Raw genomic sequence first — 20761 nt, 5'->3', positions numbered from 1 at the left:
AGTATCCACCTGCATTAAACTCATACAGAAGTAATGCCCTTAACTGGCATATCAAGAAAAGCAACAAGAAAACTAAATGCTAAGGGTGAAAAAACCCCCACGTTCTCCCCAGTTAGACACAGTATTATAATAATAACTGTAATCTAGAAATCCTCTTAGAGATTCCCTTCTGGAGTGAGGTAAATCTGCTGTGTGCAGACCAAGTCCCTGCTGATACCCTAGGAGTATTCTGACAAAATAAATTCTGCAAACAACCTTCCATCTGCTAAGCTTTATACACCAGAATCACGTATTAAAGAGATTATTAGATCAAAACAGTGCATCTAACACATACTCAAATGCAACAGAAGTGATTCTGAAAGTGGTTTAACATGTTAATCTAATTTAGCTTATTCTGGTTATTAGCTGCTCTTAAAATACTCTGAGCAGACACTTGGATGTGTTCATACAGCCAGGAAATGGACATTTATGTGTGCACACTCTGCTCCTGAATGCCAGAACTAAGCCTTAATACCAGGAACAATTAAATTATTTGAGGGATCACAGTTTACTTTCCAGGTCTGTCTGCAAGGCCAGACAGGCAGACCCAGCACATCATAGTGAAGTCTGAGCCATGAACTCAAACCCCTCTTTTTAGGGGTTTTAAAGTTGCTTTTGTTTTACAGCACCTTATTCCGAGCACGAGCACACCTGAGATTTGCTAATGACCATCAACATCCCCCAAACCTGGACACCTCCCACTGAAAGGAGTCACTGAAATGAAAGTGTGGTGGACAGAGAGGTCAAACTAAACAGCTGATGCCAAACTTCCAGTCTGAGTGCTTCCAAAACTCTTAAATTGCTGACCAACACCCTGAGTCCCCTCTCACCTGTCAGTGTTGACCACTGCATCCACTTCAGGGATGTTTGCTTTATGGGAGATTGCACTCAGCTCATTCAGTTCCTGGCTGTTCAAAAGGAGATACTTGTTCCTTTGACAGAGGGGGAGAAGGGGAGAAAAGCAGGATGAATTCAAGAGGCAAAAGTGCAATTTCATGAAAAGCAGAGCCACACGTCTACAAGGGCTGCAGGACTGAGCAAGCTGCTTTCTCCTGGCTGCTCTTTACAGCATTCCCACTCTGCTCCCTGTACCAGGGCTGCCAGCTGCAGCTTGGGAAAACCTCCTCCAAAATTTACCAAATGCCACTTCCAGCACTGACTAGCTTTGAGATGATGGTTCTTTGCTGACTTGTTTGGGATCTTATGGTTTGTAAATATTTTCTTCTGGATAATGGTAATTAAAAAAAAAAAAAAATTAAGCAACGGTTTGCTGAATTTCAGACCAAAATAAGTATGAAATAGCAAACTTTTTCACAGCTTTGTCAAGTTTTTCTCTACCCTATAGTGATTGCGCTTTTAAAGTAATAAATCTCTTTCTCAGTAAGAAAGCAGAAACTGCAAAAAAGGACTCAATCATCCTGGTATTTTATTATCTGAACAAACTTTACCCTGGAAATATTTAAAAACATCATGAAAATATCCAAATAAAAATGGATATAGATCCCAGGCACGTATATGAATTCTTTATAAAATACTGAACTTTTCATAATGAAAATAAATTATTTTGTTTGTAAAGTGAACTAACTGCAGAATAAATCTGACAGAGTAGAAATGTAGTCCAGGGGCCCCCTTTGCCCAATGGCAGTATGATCCCTGAGAGTCCTTCTGCTTCCAAGTGTTCAAAATCAGACAGCAAAGATTCCCTTTCAGGAAGCTCAGGGGGCAGAAGATGTGGTGATGAGTGTGAGGTTCCTTCTTGCTTCCAACACCCTCAACAGATTAGTGCTCTTGTGTATAGCTTCCTTTGATGTGGACTGGACAGGTTTCTGCAATGAGAACAGAGCCCTTCTCTCCCTGCAATAAACAGCTCTGCAAGTCTGGTTTGGACACAATTTCACTGAATGAATATCAGCATACACGTACTGTGTTCTCATCTTGTCCTCAGCTAACTCTGTGTTATCTGTGATTTCATAGAAAGTTCGTGTAATTATTTAAACCCCCCCCAAACAGATTCCACACATTCCACTTGCTCAAATGTTACAGCTGGGAGCTGTTTTCTGCTCAAACAAGCCTGAGATCTTTGTAGCAGCCACTTAAGTAGTAACATCACCTGTAGAGATTTTATTGGAAAACCTGGAGTGATTCCCAGGCAAACAATGTCTTGCATGAGGGATTTACAACAGGTCAGCATTCCCTCCCTGTCCAGCAGCTCTGCACTCTCAAAGCTAATACTCCACTCAAAAAGGCTCATATTTGAAATCTATCCAACAGGACTAAAATCCTGCACAAAAATGCCACCCTGGCTCTAGGAATGAGCAGCAACTCAAGTGCAACATGCCTTGAACACAGGAGTTTGTGAGGAAGTGGGCACCATCTCCCAGGGCTGAATGAGAGCAACAGGACATGGGTGGAATGCAGGATGCAATTCCACAAGTCTCAAACACCTCTGTACCAGCAGCACAGCACTAAACATTACATAACCCCAAGCAAACTGCACCACCCCTCCAACTATTCCAGCACACCCATGTTTTCCTAAGGATTTATTTTGAAGGCAGACAGGAGATTTCTTCCTATTTCCCTGGCTCACTGCCAGCTCTGAGTAGAGGGCAAAAAAGAAGAAAGCTGCCTCCTTATTCCTTCAGCCAGAAAGTGTTAACTCATCCTGTACATGTTTCAGCCCATCTCAACACAAGACAAAAAGGGCTGGGTTTAACCACACCAGACATATTCAGACATGCCCACCACAGAGCAAATTCTTAAGCTGTTACAGCAAGAGCTGAAAGGACCATGAATTTAGGGACAGTGAAATATTCCCTTCACATGGAGCCTGCCCTGTGCCCAGGACACCTGGAACTACAGCCAGGCAAACAGCACCAAGCCACAACCCACCACAGCTTCTCATACTCACTCATGGTGGTCACTGAAGCTCTGAAGAAGCCTCAAGAATTGTATCTTTAAAGTAATGTCCTAAAAGGAGACAAGAAAGGTGAAAAAAACATCATTGCTTTAGTATTTTTGGCTAGCATTAGTTACCAAGCAGGTATGAAACAGCTGAATGGAAAACCTTTCCAAATCAAATCCCTTCAGAGAACAGAGCAAGTGACTTGCATAAATGGAGAGGCTGCACTTCCCAAAATAGAAGTGGAGATTGCCTCCAAGCCTATTCCTTCTCACTGCAAAGGCAAAAAAGCTTATAATTGTATGGATCAATTCAGAATGTCTGGGTTTGGAAAGAAAAAAAAACATAAGGAGTCCAACATAAAACCCAACCCCCAAAACCTGACTGTGGCACAATTTGTACTCTGTACCTCTCCTAGGTATCATTTCTTTGAATTTTGGTTGTCTTCTACCTCTGGCCTCCAGGGTCCAGATACTTTCTCAGCTCCCAAAATGGACATGTTCCTTAAAATCAACAAAATAACTAGGAGAGAAGGGAGAGGCTAAATTGGCCCTGCTACAATGCTAACATGGATAGACTTCAGTGAAATCAATAAACCCCCCAAAATCTGAATGCTCCCACATCTCAAGTCATTGATGATACAAACACCCAGTTACTCAGCACAGCTCCTCAGAATTGTGTGCCAGGATGAAAATCCACTACAGAATTGCAGAGGTTCCTCACCGGGCTGCAGTCACAGTTCTGGTTGTGTCCGTGCAGAACCAGGGCTGAGGCTGAGTGCTTCCTCCAGATGAGTTTGTCAAACAGGTTATTGAGGCCAGGAATGAGTCTGAACTCTGCTATCATTTTATGAACCTGGGGAACAAGAGAAGTACAAACACGTCTGCTGCAGCCTCAAACACAGATTTAATGTAGCCTGCAAACAGATGGGCACAGTGAGGTCATTCTCTGACAAAAGGATGTGAAATCTTGTCTCAAACACCAAGTGTTTGTGTTAACCACAGGGCAGCGGTTTCCATTTGGTGGACATGAATAGAAAACAGACATTTTAGGATAAAGCTCTTCACCAGTGCTTCAATTAACCACCTGGAAGCAGCTCTGGGCATCAGGACATCACTTCCAGCACACTGAAAATGCATCTACACCAAACAGCTGAGCTGGGGATATTCTGCAGCCACTCAATCCCCTGAGTGTCCTTTCCCTTTGCAGACACACAGCTGCAGCTCAGGCAGGCCTCTGATGGCAACAAAACCCATCAATACTGGTTTTGTTCACGTGACCCAAGGAGGAGTTCTGAGCAGAGTCCAGCAGGAACCAACCACACCACACTGCTCCTTCAGGTTAAAGAGAAGCTGAGAGAGAAAAAAAATGTCAAATTGCTCAGGTTCATTTATCAGTCTGCCTGGTACATCTTTTTTATCCATAGAAAAAAGCTAATAATTTTGGTGTGAACAGCTGTTTAATACCTTCAGTCCAAGCTGGGATACTTTTATGTAAGGAATTTAGAAGATGAGGAGTAAGGGAAACAGAATGTGGGATTCTTATTAGCTGTAGGCCTAGTACAAGCATTATTCCTTGAGATGTGGTTTCAAATGAAAACCACATGACTGGAATATACAACATTCTGCAAAAATTAAGTGTCCAAGTAATGGACATGTTCCTCAAAATCAACAAACAAAATTACTTAAAAATACCCCAGGTTGTCCCAAGATCCAGAACTGTAACCAGCAGCATTTCAAGCAGATCAATCTACTTTGTTCTATTTACTCATCTACCCGAATGAACCAATATCTGAAGCTGATGCTGTTTTACAGGTTTTAGTTCTAGTTTGCAGCACATCTGATGGCTTTTTGCACTCCTCTTGGCTGTAGCCACCAGCTGCCCCACCTTGATAGAAATCACATTCCTGTTGCTGGACACCTCGAATACACACCTGAGGAGCATCCAGCTCCTTCCCACTCCACCCATGCTGAGCCTGGAGTCCTCTGGTGCTCCATTATTTTAAAACACTCCTGGACACTTTGGTTTAGTCACAAAAGCAGCTCTGAGGAATGTCTCTGAACAAAGTGTTCCCTGTAGTGCCCCTGTGCCTCCATGGCACAAGCAGAACAGGAGGAAGCCAAGAGCATGAGCTGCCTGCAAAAGCCTCACCCCTCACTAAAGGAACAACTCTACACTCAGTTTCAACTCCTGAATCTGCTCCTCTCCAAATGACTCCGATTTCCAATCTGAGCAGTTTAGTTTGCTCAGCTCTGAATTCTCACCTGACCAAGCTCCTCAGTCACATCACTGCCTCTGCATCACTCTCTTCCAGAGCCCAAACTCATTACAATTACTCTGCCTGAGGATGCCAAGACAATCCCTGCTCTGTATTCAACCTTCAAACTACTTTGGCTTTTTCATGCTGCCATCCAGCTTCACAGGAATTGCTCTGTTGCTTTCTCAACACTAAAACTGTCTCTGCTAAGCTGAGTTTCTTTGTGTGCAGTGTGGCTCCCTACAGCAGGAGCAAGGAAATCAGCTGATGGCTCTTCACCACAACACAGACATGCAGGACAGCCAAGAAAAATACATAAGGAGAGTAATTTAGGGTGTGACCATAATGAGAAGGCAGCAAAGGCCCAGATCTACAGAGAAACACCACTTATTCCCAAGGGTGAGATCATCCCCAACATGGCAACAGGAGCAGCTAAGTCACTGCTACCAAGTTATCAATTTATGCAAATTAGCCAACAATCAAGTTTAAACCAAGCATTCAGAGATTCATTTGGGGACAGGTTGAGTTTGGGAGGCTGCACCTTGCTTCAAGCAAATGCCAGACCATTATGTTGATTATTACAGCAGACTGAAGCAGGTTTGTGATGCCCTTAATAAAATTTCTATGCAATATGAATCCAATCTAAAACCAGCAAGTCCTTTGGCTGCTCAGACTGGTACCACAGATCCTGTGCTTTTATTCCTTCACAGAAAAGAGAGACCAAAAAGCAGCTGAAATGCTTGTTTGAGGGTGCTGTAGCACACTGCTGTGACTGCATTCCAGAGCTTCCCATGGAGAACAGCTCAGCTCCAGTCCTTCCTGTGCCTGGCTCTCAGGAAGGGCAGGGGATTCACATCTGCCACTCAAGTCTTATGCAGATTAAGTAATGAAGGATGTAGCCTGTGTTTTAAAGGCAGAGGATTTCACAAAAGAAAAAAAAAAAAAAAAAAAGGACAGCTTCTCCCCCCCAACCCCTGCAAAAAAACCCCAAACTAACAAAAAACAAAACAAAACCCTAAAAAAAAAAAAAAAAAAAAAAAAAAAACCCAAAAAAAAAAACACCCTGGCTCTGGACAAGAAGTGTTTGGGAACTCAAATCCTTCAAGAATTCAACTCCAGTCCTGAATCAGTCCTGGAAGAAGTGAACTGCAGGCAACCTTTATCCTTAGTTTCCCCATCTGCATGGGAGCAGCAATAGCAGATGAAGGATAAGAGTTGTGTTCCCAGGAAATTAAAACATAAGTTCATCCTCAAAGATAGCCGCTTCAGCAGGAGATTTTTGGCCTTGTCACATTTGACAGGAACACTCCAGAAGTGACCCAGGGGGGGAAGGAATCCAGCACCTCCATCTCCCTCCAACAGCAGCAGGATGAGTGCAGGCTGCAAGCAGTTTCTGCAGAATCTATAAACCTGCATTCTTGTGGGGAACTCAGGCAGGGATGAACTATCTGCCTTGATACAATGGAAAAGAAAAAGTCCTCCTAATAGATCCATGTTCTGTTCGTTTCAGTTATGTTTTGGGCTTTGTTTACATTTTATTTCATGCCTAACAGAAACAGCACTTCTAAAAGGAATGACAACATGATCATGAATTGTTTATGGTAGTGATTGTGGTTTCTGCAAGAATTACTGGTTCTCTCTGCTTCCTCTTATGCAGAATCTGCTTCTTTTAATGCCAAGTGTCTGCTCAGAATCCCAAAATCCCAGGATGGTTTGGGATGGAAGGGATGTTAAAGCCCATCTCATTCCCCTGCCATGGGCAGAGACACCTTCCACCACCAGGCTGCTCCAAGCCCCAGCCTTGAACACTCCCAGGGATGGAAGGTCCACAAGCTCTGCTGTAGATTTGGAGGGAACAGGTGAGTTATGTTTGGGACTGAGCTACGACTGCACCTGTATTCAGATTAAGATACTTAGGAGATTGCCCTGGGGGGTATTTGTGACTGATACCCTGAGAGGTTTCTAACAGAGAACAAAACACTTCAGGATAGATGTGCTCCAACCCCTGCCCACAACACAGCCTCTCCTGCCTAACACAACAGCCTTTCAATAACCCACACCAGCTTGGCCCTCCCAGTGTCCAGGACATCTGAATGGCCCTGCTATGCCAAGCTCTGCTGAGCTGAGCAGACTGCCAAAGCTGGAAACCTGTCAAAACCTCACCAAGGAGTGCTTTGCTTTTCCCTTCACAACCTGCTTTTGACCCATTTAGATCAAACCACAGCTGAGCTGGTTCTTCATAAGCCTGCGTGAGGCAGGGATTTTTTTTTTTTTTCCATTTCAAAAGGAAGAAAGGCAAAGGAACAGATGAGTGAGATTTGGAGGCAGTGACCAGTGCAGACAGTACTGAAGTGCACCTTCCCAGCTGGGAGTTTAGCGGCATGCTCACACTTTGCTAAGTCATGGCAATATGCTGCAAAAATCACCCAGAGCATTCCCAAAAGTGAAAACAGCCAAAGAAGGGTAAGGCCTGAAGGGGCTCCATCCAAACTGGTCACCAAGGCACCAGGAGGGGGGAGAACACCTGACTGCAGCTCCTGCATCATCCAGATACCCACACATCTCCTCAGACAGAAGGCATCCTCCTGCATCCCTCGTGCACCAGAGCAGAGCTCTGCAGAGCAGTGTGTGACCAGCCCTGCCCAGTGAAATGCTGCCTGTTTTCTGGGCAGGGCTGCCAGGATGGACTGCCCAGCTCTGTACCCTGAGCTTTGCCCTGGCGTTTCTGTGTCCATGACCTCACTCACGAGCACTCAGGTTTAGAGAGACACCAGCTGTGAGTGTGGGCATGCACTGGGGCTCACCTGATTCCTCTGCCTGCCCATGAGCAGCACACAGAGAACATACAGCACCTCCAGCTTGTACATGATCTCGTGCATGATCTTCATGGACTGGGGCAGCTGTGTCCTTGTGGAGGTGTTGGCCAGTCCACTCTCATCTGAAGACTCTGAAAAAGATGGCAAATATGTGAGATAGGCAGCTTCAACAAAAAGGATTTGTTACAGTTGTTACTTTTACACTGAACACTGCAGCTGCAGGAGCAGCACATCTGCTGGAATTTTCTTAACTAAAAATAGTAATGTACAGCAAATAAGCAATCTGAATTATGTGCTAGAAAAAAATATAGCTGAAAATTTAGAGGAGATAAAATCAAATTCTTTTTCCATAACAAACTAAATGTCAGCATCTCCTTAAAGTAAGTAGGCTCACCTAAATGAATTAATAGACTACTGCACCAGGGCATAGCAGAAAGGTAATAAAAGTAGATGGGAGATATAAGAAGCACTTACTATTAAATCTACTTTCATTTCATACCTCAGTACCAGTATTCTTAGGCCACAGTTAAAATAAATTTCATAACCTTAGAGAGAATTACCCTGCTTAGAGCAGAAACAGGAATATGAAGTACTTTGAGTTCTACCAGACATACACTGCATTTTTGTCATACCGAAGGGTGAAGAAACAAATCACACATGTGCTCCAAAGCATTTTCCTATGGTTGTATTACCAATTCCACTGGAACAATTATTTTTTTCCAATTAACTTATTTAATTTAGCTGGAACTACCTTTCCTTTTTAAAGAAGGGGTAACTTGCTTGGTATGAAGCATTTGAACCCAAAGTCATGAGCCAAAGTTTTAGAATAAAATGCTGGTGGAAGCCACTCACCTCAGGAGAGTTATTTTAATCACTCCAGAGGAGGTTAGGGCTGAGGATGCACAGCATTTCAGTGTTAGCTGGGCATGCAAAGGGCACACATTGCTGGAGGGCCACTCCTTTGGCTAATTTTAATTCAGTAAAAAAAATCAGTGCTACATGAGAACAAAACAGGAGACAGACCTAAATGTTGATATGTGAGCCCTCCATGCAAGAAAAGGGGAATCAGGACCAGATGAAAGGAAAAGCAACACGTGGCAAACCCCAAGAAAGGTTAAGACATGCATCAGCTGCTGGTGGGTGGAGGGATGCAAGGCAGGTACCTGTACTGCTCTGCTCTGCCTCCTCATTTGCCACCCTCATCAGTGCATCCAGCACCAGGGCATTGTCCAGCCAGGTGTACCACTCCTCCAGCTCCTGCAGGAAGCTGGAAGTGCCTGTTGTTTCAGACACTTTCCGTGTGGCCAGTTTGCACAACCGCTCAATGAAGCCTGGAATATTCAGAAGTGTAGCTGAAAAAGAAAAAAAAAAAAAAAAAAAAAAAAGAGAAATTATTTTATTACAATTTAAGATCACCACAAGGTACCAGCACATCTGCTTCAGGAATACAGAAGTGTATGGTTAAAAAGAACTGAAGATGAAAGAACTCAGCACACTCTCCTGTTAAGGACTGGAAGAAAGCATCCATACCCCAGCAATAATTCAGTGCTGCTATCCAGTCTTATCAAGGAACTGATCTGGCTGAACACTAAGCTGGCAGAAATAAAGCAGCAGCCTTTGGAAAGGGCAGCTCCACCTCCCCTCTCCTCCTTCATTTTCCCTCCTGCGGTGCTGGTCTGTAGTGACTGAACTGGCTCCCTGCAGCAGTGGAGAGGAAAGCTGACAGCTTTTCAAGTACTAGATTCCTGAATTAGCTCCTCATGGAGTAAAACAGGTGGAGAACACACCACAGCAGCCCCAGGTGTGAGGGTTTAAACTGTGGAGCTGCACCCTCAGAAAGAGCAGTGCAAGGACAGAAGTCATTGCTCTGCAAAATGTTTGGGGAGGTGCATTTTGCCTTCAAGAAAAACTGAATTACAGGACCTGTTTATTAAAGATACACAGCTAAAGCTTCACTTCCCACTTGCAGGGGCAAGGAGAAAAGGACAAAGAATCTGGCCATGAACATTACATGAAAGAGTTGAACCTCTGAAAGAATAAGCTCCCTGATAATATTTTAAAAATAGAATATACTATACAGCCTTAGAATCAAGTCTGTGATTGTGCCCATAAAAATGATTAGGTAAACATTTGCTTGGCATAGGCCTATGCAAATATCTGCTTCAGAAGCTCTAAAGCTTTCCAGCACAGCAAGAGCTGAAAACAGCAGATTCTACATCTGATAGTACTTTAACTTTTTCAATTCCTACTCATCCTTCTATGCAAGACTTCTGCACCCGAGAAGTACTCAGCACAAGGAAAGCTACACTGTGCCCAAAGTTAAGGCTGAGATCAGCCTCACAGGGCAACATCATTAATATTAAACACACTTCTCTTTTTGATAAAGACAAGACATCCTGCTCAGGACAACATCATAAAATCAGAGAAGGAACTACTCCAACAGCAACCACACTGCAGGCAGCTTTAGTTCAGGAATTCTTGTTTTATGGAAGACACAGAATTATTGAGAGCTGCTAATGGGAAGTCTATGCATGTGGCTAAGGCACAGAAAACAAATCCAATTATTTTAAGCCACTCAGAGAATGCTGAAATGACAGAAATTAACCCACCTAATTAGCAACACCACATGAAACCAAAAGCTAGAGTCCCACTAACAGGAAACATTATTTTCAGGAAACAATCTGAAGGGAGTGAATCAAGAAAAATGCTTTGTAAGACACAACACTTTCAGTATGTTTCAGAAACAACACTGTGTGACACTGAGAAGAGGAAAACTTTATACATGGCTGAGATTATTCTGATTTGTTCCAGCACAACAATTACCTTGATTAATTTCAGCTCGGGAAGGGCCCAAGTTTTTTTTCTGCTGAGCATTTTTGGCCAAAAGTGTGTGCTTGTCATCACTGCCCGTGTCGAGCTCCGAGATGGTGACAGCCAGGATCCTGCAGAAGTTGGCCAGCTGCTGCTGGTCAAAGCTGGACACCAGGCTGGCCAGGTTGGGAATATCATCCAGCTGGATCATTTCCTGGAGGAGGCAACACCAGCTCAGTCACATGGGATGGTCAATAAGGGAACGCAGGCAGATCCTCCCTGGGGAGCTCTCTGGGTTATTCCAGTGTAGCAAAGGAGAAGCAGCTGGGATTTACAACAGCTGTCAGGCTTAGCAATTCCAAAAGTACAGATATCCATATTTTAAATACTATTTTTATATTTGCAAAAAAATGTGAGGGCCTTTTTAAACTAAAAACCCACAAAACCACAGCCTAATTTAATACATAAATTATGTTTAGGTATTAGAAGTTTCAATTTTGTTTTCAATCCTGTCTTTTCTTTGAAACTCACAGATAAGAATTTCTAAATTATTTCTCAGTCTTTTCATTGGAAGTTCTTTTAATAAAAAGATGTTGAAAACAGCTTTCACAAAAAAAAAAACAGATAAACTAAGCTTGTTTCCTATTTCAGGAAGTACATCAACCTCAATCCTGTTCTAAATAATAAAGTATCAGGTTACAGACTCATGGCCTTCTCAACAAAATGTACACAGACTCTTTCCAATCAAGGTTTTCCCAAGGTTACACCTCGAGTATTTTACTTGCATCACATCAGGGCACTGAGCTGCAATGATGCTGGTAAATAAGTTCAATAACCAGGTTTGTGCAGGAGATTTAAGTGCCCTGTGTCCCCAGCCTACAACTTCTCAGAGAGGTGACAAACACCCAGGAATACACAGGAAACCTCCCAGAAATGAGGAAGACAAGTGAAGTATGCCAAATAAAATCAGCAGGCAAGGATGAAAACTGAATTTATATGAGGTTAATTTTCTTTATTTGTGATATGGGCTATTCTTTAATGACTCAGACCATGGGGACACAGCTGCCACCATTCTCTGACCTGGGTAAAAGCACTACAAGTATGACACCACAGGAATAGTTTGGCTTCTTTATGAGAAGTGATTGAAGTTAATTACCACTGTGAACAGGCAGGTTTCAAATAAGCTACAAGAAGTGAAAATGGCAGCTTGGAGGACTATCCTCAGCAACTCTTCAGAGAAACAGCTCTGTCCTCCACTGGGCTGAAAAGCCATCCAAATGATATTAAGAAAGCAGTAACTAACCTTTTTAACTCCCAGGATATCTTCAATGAGTGTTGCAGTTTGTAGGAATGTCTTTTTGTTTGTCATCAGTGTAAACAGGAACAAAACAAAGTCGTTTCTCTCTGCCAGCCGCCTTGTGACTCCTTCCGTCTGGAAATGAGCACACACAGGGCCAGTGAGAGCCCACCCCGAGCAGCCACATGGCACAGCACGTGCAGGACAGCCTACAGATGATGTGGTGCTGAGCCAGCTGCTCCTGAAACCAGGGCATGTCATGTTTGTGGCAACCAAAACTATCTCCAGTCCTGGTTAGGAGTCAACGTGGCGCTGGCAACAACGCCAGGATGAGAGGCTTCTCCTCAAGGCAGCTGTTTCCTTGTCTGAATCTAAAGCCAATCCTGCCTGCCTGCCAGGGCACACACCACAGGGGCTGGCCTCTGCTCTGCCATACAAACTGTGACCAGCTCCATGCCAAGGCCTGCACACACAGCAGCTCCTAAACTCTCAGCACCGCTGTCTGAGCAACCCGAATCAAGCACTGGCCTAAAAGAACAGGGTGACAAACCCCCAAGTCAGACTGAGGCAAGAAAATCCAAGTTTAAGGCTGACTTTCATGCTCTGAACTCTGCTGAGAGCACAGCCAGGCTTTCCTGGAACTCACAGCTACATCCTCACTGCTTGCAAAGCCGTGTCTTATCCATGAGACACATTCCCAGTGCTCACAGACCCAGACTAGCAAAGATAATTCCCCGATATTTAGAGATAAGCATAAAAACAGCTAATATTACCCACAGACAATTTCTGTGATCCTGGGCACCTCTCATCCAATCCCAGCAGTAATACCAAAGTGAATTAAAACAGAGCAGCTAGTCTAGAAATTACAAACTTGTTTTTTAGCTTATCATGCTATTCTCAGTTTGCAAAAGTTGCACTACCTGCAGATAAAAAAATAAATCATCCAAGTCAAGGAAAAAAGTGTTCCCTCTCTTCCTTCTCCCATGTATTCACAGATCCTTATCAGTGAGACACGCTCTATTAAGACTCAAACTCTGGAGATTAGATTGATGTTTTTGGAAGAGCTCCAAGCCACTAACTGGCTCTTTTAAAAATTTTTGTTAAACAATGTTCCCTAGGTTATGGCATAATGAGGTGTGTGATGAAGTAAACAATCCTGAGGATGTTCCCTGCATGCGTAATCTGAGGCCTTTGCTTTTAGCTTCAGGATTTTAATGACGAGGTATTTCCAGAGGCCTTTAACTCAGCACCTTCCTTTGCACTGATCTGCCACGACTTGACTGAAATGAACTAAAATCCAGCACATGGAGTTGCAGGATCAAATTTAAAAGCCTTTGCCAGCCCCAATTCTGAACAAGACCAGCTGTGGCTGGGCTTAACAGGCATCCATTCTCAGCTTCAGATTTTAAGCTGTAACATAACAAAGGCTGGCACAGCTTTCCTATGGAAACACAAAGATCTAAACAAGGGAACTTAAGCTTGACAATGCAGGTCAGAAAACAAATAATTTGAGCAACACATCAAAATAGAGAGTGATGCTGTATTTAACTTAAGGAATTTTAATGTAAAGCTTCAGAGTAAGTTTAAATTATACTTAAAAGAGTCTGTTTGTCTCATCAAGTAGCACATGTAAAAAGTGACCAGAAGAGTTGTACTTACACATATACAGGTGTTGTACAGTATGCTTAAACAGTCCTTGATGAGGTCATCACTTACTGCAAAGGAGAGAGCAGACAGTCAGCAGCCATTCCCTGCCAAGGAACACCACTGGCATGGGAGGGACAGAGAGCTATGGGATGGGTGACAACTCCAGGCTGCCAGCTCAGAGCATACATGCAAATGCCTTATGGGATAGAAGCCACAAGAAACACTCTACACCCGACCTGTTTACATGTTAAATTATTTTTGTATGGGGGGAAAAAAAAGTCAGTTCGTGCAGTTTTCTCCACTGGAAACTCCTGTGTGTTTTCACAGCACCTGGACTTCATAGAAAACCTTCCAATCTGCTTTGCCACAGCATGTTAACACTTAAAATATGTTTTCAGTACAGATCTTCAATTGCCTAAAGCTCCAGCTCAAGTCACTTCACCTTTAAAGCTCCCTGGCTAGCAGGCACGGGGTGCACCATGACATTCCCTTCCCTCTGCAGGGCTCAAGGAACCAGCAGAATCCTAAACAGGGGAAATGAAAACACTGCAGCCAAGCTGCTCCAGCAGGAAAGTTGAGCTGAAGTCACTGCACCCCCTCTCCTTACAGCAATGTGGAAATGAGCAGTCATGTAACAAAAAGCGTGCTGTTTTCTTGAGCTACTCATCTTACAATCTCTGTAGCTCCCATTATATAAACAATGTTTTGTGGCTTATTATTAATAATTTTTCACTGTAGCTGTAGCCACAGGAACAAGAAGAGTTTCCACTGATTGCAGATTTAGTGCTTTGAGTCAAGTGTGTTGTGCTGAGTGCTTGAAGCTCCAGAACTGTGCCAGAAAACAGGTGACTCTCCCAAATCCCAGCACGAATCAGTACCAGGGAGAACAAAGAAACCAGTGATTCACTCCTAAATGAATCAACAGGAAATTGCTGGGATGGAAAGAGAATAACAGAAAAATAGAACTATTTCTGTCTGAAACAGAAACACCAGGCAAAATTGGGGAAAAGAAAAAGAGATAAACCACCTATTTACTTACTTTTCTGCTTCTTTTTCTGTGTAATAAGAGTTGGTCTCATGAGAATTTCTACTAAAAGCTGTAAAAATAAGACAAGGAATTAAGGGAATGATCACTGAGATACAAATAACCAATTAATTTGTCAGTGACAAACCCAAACCTGTTTCTGCTGAAGTCACAGAGGTGAATAATGAAGGCTCTACAATCAAACCCCCACTGGTGTCAAAATCATATTGACAAATTATAGTTGCATTTACCCTGAAGAAACAGCAAGAGCTGTACAAAATAATCTCCCACTGCCAAGTTTTAAAGAATTTGAGCTTGCAAGGAATGTAATTTCACATGCCTCCAGATAACATCAAGGATGGTGACCACACATCTCTTAAAATAAGGAATCTTAAGCAATAACCTGTAAAGAGATACAAATTTTGCAAAGGCTATCCCTAAATTTTGCTGGGCTTCAAAAACATTTCAGGTCCAGACAGAATTTAGCAGCTCCAGATTTTATCTCAGCACCAAAAAGCCACTGCTTGTGTATGGGACCCTGTATGTATATTTACATTTATGTTATTATTTAAGGAATGTACAATCAGCTTTCCAAGACCAAGACTGTGGTTCTGACTGATTTAGAACTGATCTTTAGTTGCTCTAGTCTGTACCACTGGTTTAGCTTACAACATTTGAAAAAACAGCACTTTACTTGAAAGTGAAAGTTGGCAAACAGAAGGAACTGATGACTTCTGCAAGAACTACTGCAAATGCCACTGGTTTTAAAATTCGAGTTGAAATTGTTAACAGCAATGCAGGCATCACCCAGTCAGTGCCAACTCACAAGATATTTAAGAGTTTACAACTTGATCTATTCGTCCCATCTTCTTTTAATGAACTATTGATCCAGACACAGAGGAAACCACCTTGACATCACTGGAGGCTACATTAAAAGCACTGACAAATAAATAAATAAGCAACTTTTAAGAGGAATATACATTTTCTAGCAATAATTGTAGTAGTAGCTGTAGTATTAATAGGGTAGAGAAAAATGACTGCAGTAATACAGATCTCATATTAATGGCTTGTGTTTTAGGAGGAGAATGCACACCTCAAAGTTTGGGGTTATAGGTTTATGCTTTAATTCTTAGGTTTTCTGCCTCTAACCAGAGGCAGAAGGAGCAGAAAGGGAATTATGAGATTGTGTTTCCTGGGATGGGGTTACATTCAGGAATAAAATCCATGAGGTTTGTGTATTTGCACTCTCAGGTCTTATTTTACATGGATTCATATAAAGGGAGGAGCCACCGAGCTGGCTTTGTTCTTCCTCAATGTAAAGGCTATCAGGATCCAAAAATATTTTAACTCTCACACACTGTAGCCTAGAGAGTACACTGCAAACTGAGTGTCCTTCAAAGTTACTCACTTTCCACAGCTCAAAGTATTGCAACATAAATCAGCACACACAGCACCAGCAGATCAAACTTGTTCCCTTTCAAATGCTAGAGCAGGATTTTTGAAAACACACAGCACTGGCTTCCATCTGCCTTTAATCACATTAAACTCACCTCTATTAACCAAATCTCTGAGCATAACACCAGGTAATTACAATGGATCTGATACTTGCCATCTCCTGCCCAAGGGGAAAAAAGCAACCAAGCCCCAGCCAAACAAAAAACTTGTCCCCAACACACAGAGATTCATTTATACAGACGTACCACTATTTCCCTTTAAAAACAAGGGAAATTTAAAACATTTTCATAGTGTTCTCATTTGCTTGGGTAGCTGAAGGCTTTTGCCCTCAACTTACAGCAGCAACTAAACCAGTGCTCATTTCAAAACAACTTAAACAGCAGGTTTAAGTAAAAGCAAGCTAAGTGTGACAAGAAATAAATAGCAAATCTGTTTAGTTAAACTAAATAGAGTATCAATCAGTCCACTGGAAAATACAAATAATACATTTCTAATGAAAGCCAAGCCAGAGTTGGGCACCATAAAGCTGAGAAAATAGGTATTTGTGCCATGTGGAATTAAAACAAATAAACAAAATGATAAATTGCCAGAATGTCCACAGAAACCTTCCAGTTCTGCTTAAAAACTTTGCCAGAGATGAAGCAATAAACACAGACAACCTGGTTAAGACAGAGCCCTGGTGTGCTTAAACTGCCACAGATCCCCCAGTGTTAAGTGAAATTCTCACTGCTCCAATGCCAGTTGTGTTAATTTATCTCACAACCAGGAATCATTTGAAACTGTCTTCATTCACAACTAAAGTTCTAATCTTTTTAAGGTAAAAAAAGACTGACCAAAGAAAAGAGCCAGGTATTCTATATCATTTAAGAACAAAACATCTCACTTTGGATGTAATACCTTGAAAAATACACCCTTTTCCTATTTTGATTAACAGAAAGTGGCACAATTCTAATGCTTAACATTAAATTGGTAAAGTCATTCTGTAGCTTGCATTTAGAAGCTTCAAAGACCTCACTGAAGGGATTTTTCAGTGGGATGATTATCAAGCAGATCTTTTGATACTGAAAAAGCACACTTACATCGACTCCTCCAAACAAATCAAATGTGTATGTGTTTGGGAAACTGGACTCTTGAGCAGCTTTTCTGTCTTCTGTGACATAAACCATGGCTTCCATCGAGAGAAGTGGAGAAATTTCCTGCATGTAGAAGAAAAATGAAGAGATGGTTCAAACAGAAAACTGTTCATCACTATAAACACAATTATCTTCCACTGTGTGATCCACTGATTATTCATTGCCTGCATCCCCAGCTCTTACTTCCCAGCCAATTTCTGACAGATACCATCATGCAGACAGCTTAAAAAATTAATACAGTATGATCTCAGGAGACTTTAAAGAAAGTCACAACAAAATTATCTCAAGCTTTAGGAAAAGGGTGCAGCCAGTACCTTCAGGATGCTTTGGCACTGGGAGAAGTCGCTGTTTGGGTGGCTGTGCTCATACAGCTTCTGCAACAGCAAGGGGATCCCATTCCACTTTGCCTGTTTATCTCTCTCCTTCAGCAAGGCCTCTGTGATCTGCAAGGAAGGAAGAATGTGATTCCCATGTGTCCAATGCTTCATAACCAGGAAAATAACTTTATCACCTTCCTGGAAAAAGAGCACACAAAATCCAGTACCTCCTTCCACGCAGCAATCCAGGAAAGGTAGCTGTAGAATTTTACAGATGTGAAGTATCTTAAGCAGCACAGAGCTTAAAGCAGATGTCATTTAGAGACCATAATCTCATTCTGTATTTTTATATTGATTGTGTATTTTAAAATGGCAACACATTAGTCTCTAAACAATTCCATTAGCAGAACTCCAATTGACAGGTCAGTGAAGGAGGAAATGGGTGCCCTGACACTATCTCAAATTACACTGCTCTAAGGTGTAGAATGCTGATGGGAAGGCTTCACTACTTGATGCATTCAGCTAGAAAGGAGTATTTCCTCAGCCAAATCCCTGAAGTCATTGCTCGCAGCAATGACCCAAACCACAAGGGTTTATAAGCAGGAACATATCAAAGAGAGAAAATTCCCTCTGTAGTCTTGGGCTGGTTGTAAATGGAGATCACCAACTAAATCAGCAGAACAACAATGCTGACATTATCCTGAGAAACAGGCTGCAACTACAAAAACGAACACTTGGCATTTGCTACTATAGCTGTCTCAACTTTCTTCAACATTCCTCCTTTTTACCTAAAGTTAAAAAAAATATTCATCACTGTGTTTAACACCTAAAAAAAAAAAAAAAGTAGCAGCACAAGAATAAAATATTCTGCTAAAATCCACAAAAGATGCTTTGAAGACTGAATATTTCCAGGTTAATGCCAGGAGATCTGTCAAGGAAGAGCTCAGGACATTCAATTAAAATCCACCATCCAGTCAATGCTGACCAAACTTTAACTCCTTTCCTCTCTGATACTTCAGAGGTACCTACACCAACCCCAACACAGGGAGTTATCCTTGTACACAGGAGAAGGTAAAGCACACAACAATTCCAGCAGGATTTTTGGCTGGATTTACAAATGTTTTATGTGCCAAGAAAGAAAACCCCAATCCTCTGGTCAGCACCTCAAGGCAAACCTTAGAAAGTTCTGAGCTGGGAGGGACCCCCAGGATCACCCAGCCCAGCCCCATCCCTGCACAGACACCCCAACAGCCCCACCCTGGGCACCCCTGGCAGCGCTGTCCCAACGCTCCTGGAGCTCTGGCAGCCTCGGGGCCGTGCCCATCCCCTGGGCAGCCTGGGCAGTGCCAGCACCCTCTGGGGAAGAGCCTTTCATGATCTCCAGCCTGACCCTGCCCTGACACATTTGTAGGTCTGCTATTACTCCCAGACCTAAACCCTAAGCTGCTCTCATTCTGCACCCTTCTGTGGTTAAGTGACATTTCCCTCCCAGCTGCTTAAATCTCACTTCTTATTCTTCCAGCCAAGACATCCTTCTCAGACACAGCTCAGTGCACAATTCCAAAGGGCCATTCAATTCCTGATTAGACAATTATATGCAAATATACTGCAAGTCCTGACTGAGAATTTAACCCTTTTCTCTGCTTGTTATACAGGAAGACCAGAAAACTGATTCAAGCTGAGAACTCAGCCTGGCAATGTAGCTAATGTGGGTCCTCATCCTCTTTGTAACATTCCCAAGTACTCAGGACTCTTTTCCTGGTGAAATGCTTCAATTTTTAGGTAAATAAGAACTTCAAGGGTCTTGAAGTACCAGGTTTTCTTGCTACAAGCAGCGATTGAAGCAGCATGAGCACAACTGGGACATAAAATTCTCTCCAGTTTTTAACTTTTCCCTGCTTTCTGAATCAGAGGAATCAACCAGCACTGCTGGAGAATGACAGAGTTTCCTTCTGAGCAGGAGAAATAGCAGAGGACCAAAGCAGAAAGCCAAAATCACTTTTCATCATCTGGGCTCTGGGTCAGCTCCTTGGAAGTCACAGATTCCATTACCCCTTGAGGTACCGAGCACAGAGAGAGCCAAAGGAGCTCTACCACTGCCCCATCCCAGGTGTGGGAGGAGGACAAGCCCACAGGCAGTGGGAGGAAGGGGATTAATTGCTGGGCAAAGTGCAAAGAACACACAGCAAAATGCCAGGTAAAGAGTCCAACTCTCCAGCTCCAGCTGATGTGGAAGATACCACAGGCAGGGATGACGTGCACAGGCTGCAATCACAGGTTCCAGCAGCACAGAGCAGAATTCAGCACTTAAATGCTCTCAGGAAAGGCCAAAAGCCTTTAATTAACATTAAAACCTTGTGCTGGGTTTAACACCACACTGTTAATCACATGTATGCTTCTTGGTTTGGGGCAGGATCCATCTGAGCCAGCTCCACTCCCATTTCTGTACTAGCAAGGCTTCCTCTCCCTGCCCCAGGCTCCGAGAGGCAGCCACAGGAAACTTTCAGAACTGAAATTCTGAAAGAGTGAGCAAATGTTTCCTTGCTCTCATCATCTTTTCTCTGCTTTCAAAAGAAAAAAAAATAAAAAAAGGTTTTCTTTCTCTTGATTTAACATATCTTTGTTTCACTGCAAGCTCTGGCTTGTGGTCCCTGCTCTGTATTTGAGGCTACCCTGGCTCTGGATATTTCCATTGTGGCCGGGTGGTATTTGCCAGTGCAAAGATTTTTGGATTCTGGGAAGGGATTAAAATTCAATCAGACTTTGCGGAGCTGCTTTTTTCACAGCCATTTTGGTTAAAAACTGCATCTCCTGTTTTCCATAACAACAGCTAGTCAATGCTTTTCATTTATAAGAAAAAAATTATTTTCTTTTTGGGGAAATTTTACTGAATAGTCATCAAAATCATCACTGAGTCTTTTGGGGCTCCCTTCCTCTGTGGAATTTTTGGTCTCATTCAAGCACAAGAAGTGCAATCCAACACTGATTTTCTTCATTCACTGAAAAGCTCTGGATAAAATACCTGAAATCTTGCAACAAAACTTGAGAAGTTAGGTATGATCTAGC

The 20761-nt window shown here is 42.6% G+C and overlaps 2 protein-coding genes across 4 annotated transcripts in view; one reads left to right on the top strand and one right to left on the bottom strand.

The window, feature by feature from the left end:
• Nucleotides 1–20761, top strand: part of MYH7B (myosin heavy chain 7B) — a 93435-nt gene that overhangs the window by 34776 nt on the left and 37898 nt on the right. The window lies entirely within an intron of this gene.
• Nucleotides 1–20761, bottom strand: part of TRPC4AP (transient receptor potential cation channel subfamily C member 4 associated protein) — a 34267-nt gene that overhangs the window by 5776 nt on the left and 7730 nt on the right. For both annotated transcript variants that reach the window (XM_068207480.1, XM_068207481.1), the window contains exons 2-12: nt 17693–17821; nt 17325–17441; nt 14806–14863; nt 13779–13834; nt 12126–12254; nt 10835–11036; nt 9175–9363; nt 8000–8142; nt 3662–3793; nt 2948–3006; nt 870–971 (exon numbers count right to left, since the gene is read on the bottom strand). In XM_068207480.1, coding sequence (XP_068063581.1) covers nt 870–971; nt 2948–3006; nt 3662–3793; nt 8000–8142; nt 9175–9363; nt 10835–11036; nt 12126–12254; nt 13779–13834; nt 14806–14863; nt 17325–17441; nt 17693–17821 — 1316 coding nt within the window. The remainder of the gene's footprint in view (nt 1–869; nt 972–2947; nt 3007–3661; nt 3794–7999; nt 8143–9174; nt 9364–10834; nt 11037–12125; nt 12255–13778; nt 13835–14805; nt 14864–17324; nt 17442–17692; nt 17822–20761) is intronic.

This window comes from Anomalospiza imberbis, chromosome 17 (genome assembly GCF_031753505.1).
Source record: "Anomalospiza imberbis isolate Cuckoo-Finch-1a 21T00152 chromosome 17, ASM3175350v1, whole genome shotgun sequence".
Classification (NCBI taxonomy): Eukaryota; Metazoa; Chordata; class Aves; order Passeriformes; family Viduidae; genus Anomalospiza; species Anomalospiza imberbis.
The sequence above is the reverse complement of the archived record's forward strand: the minus strand, read 5'-3'. Positions and strand labels throughout refer to the sequence as shown.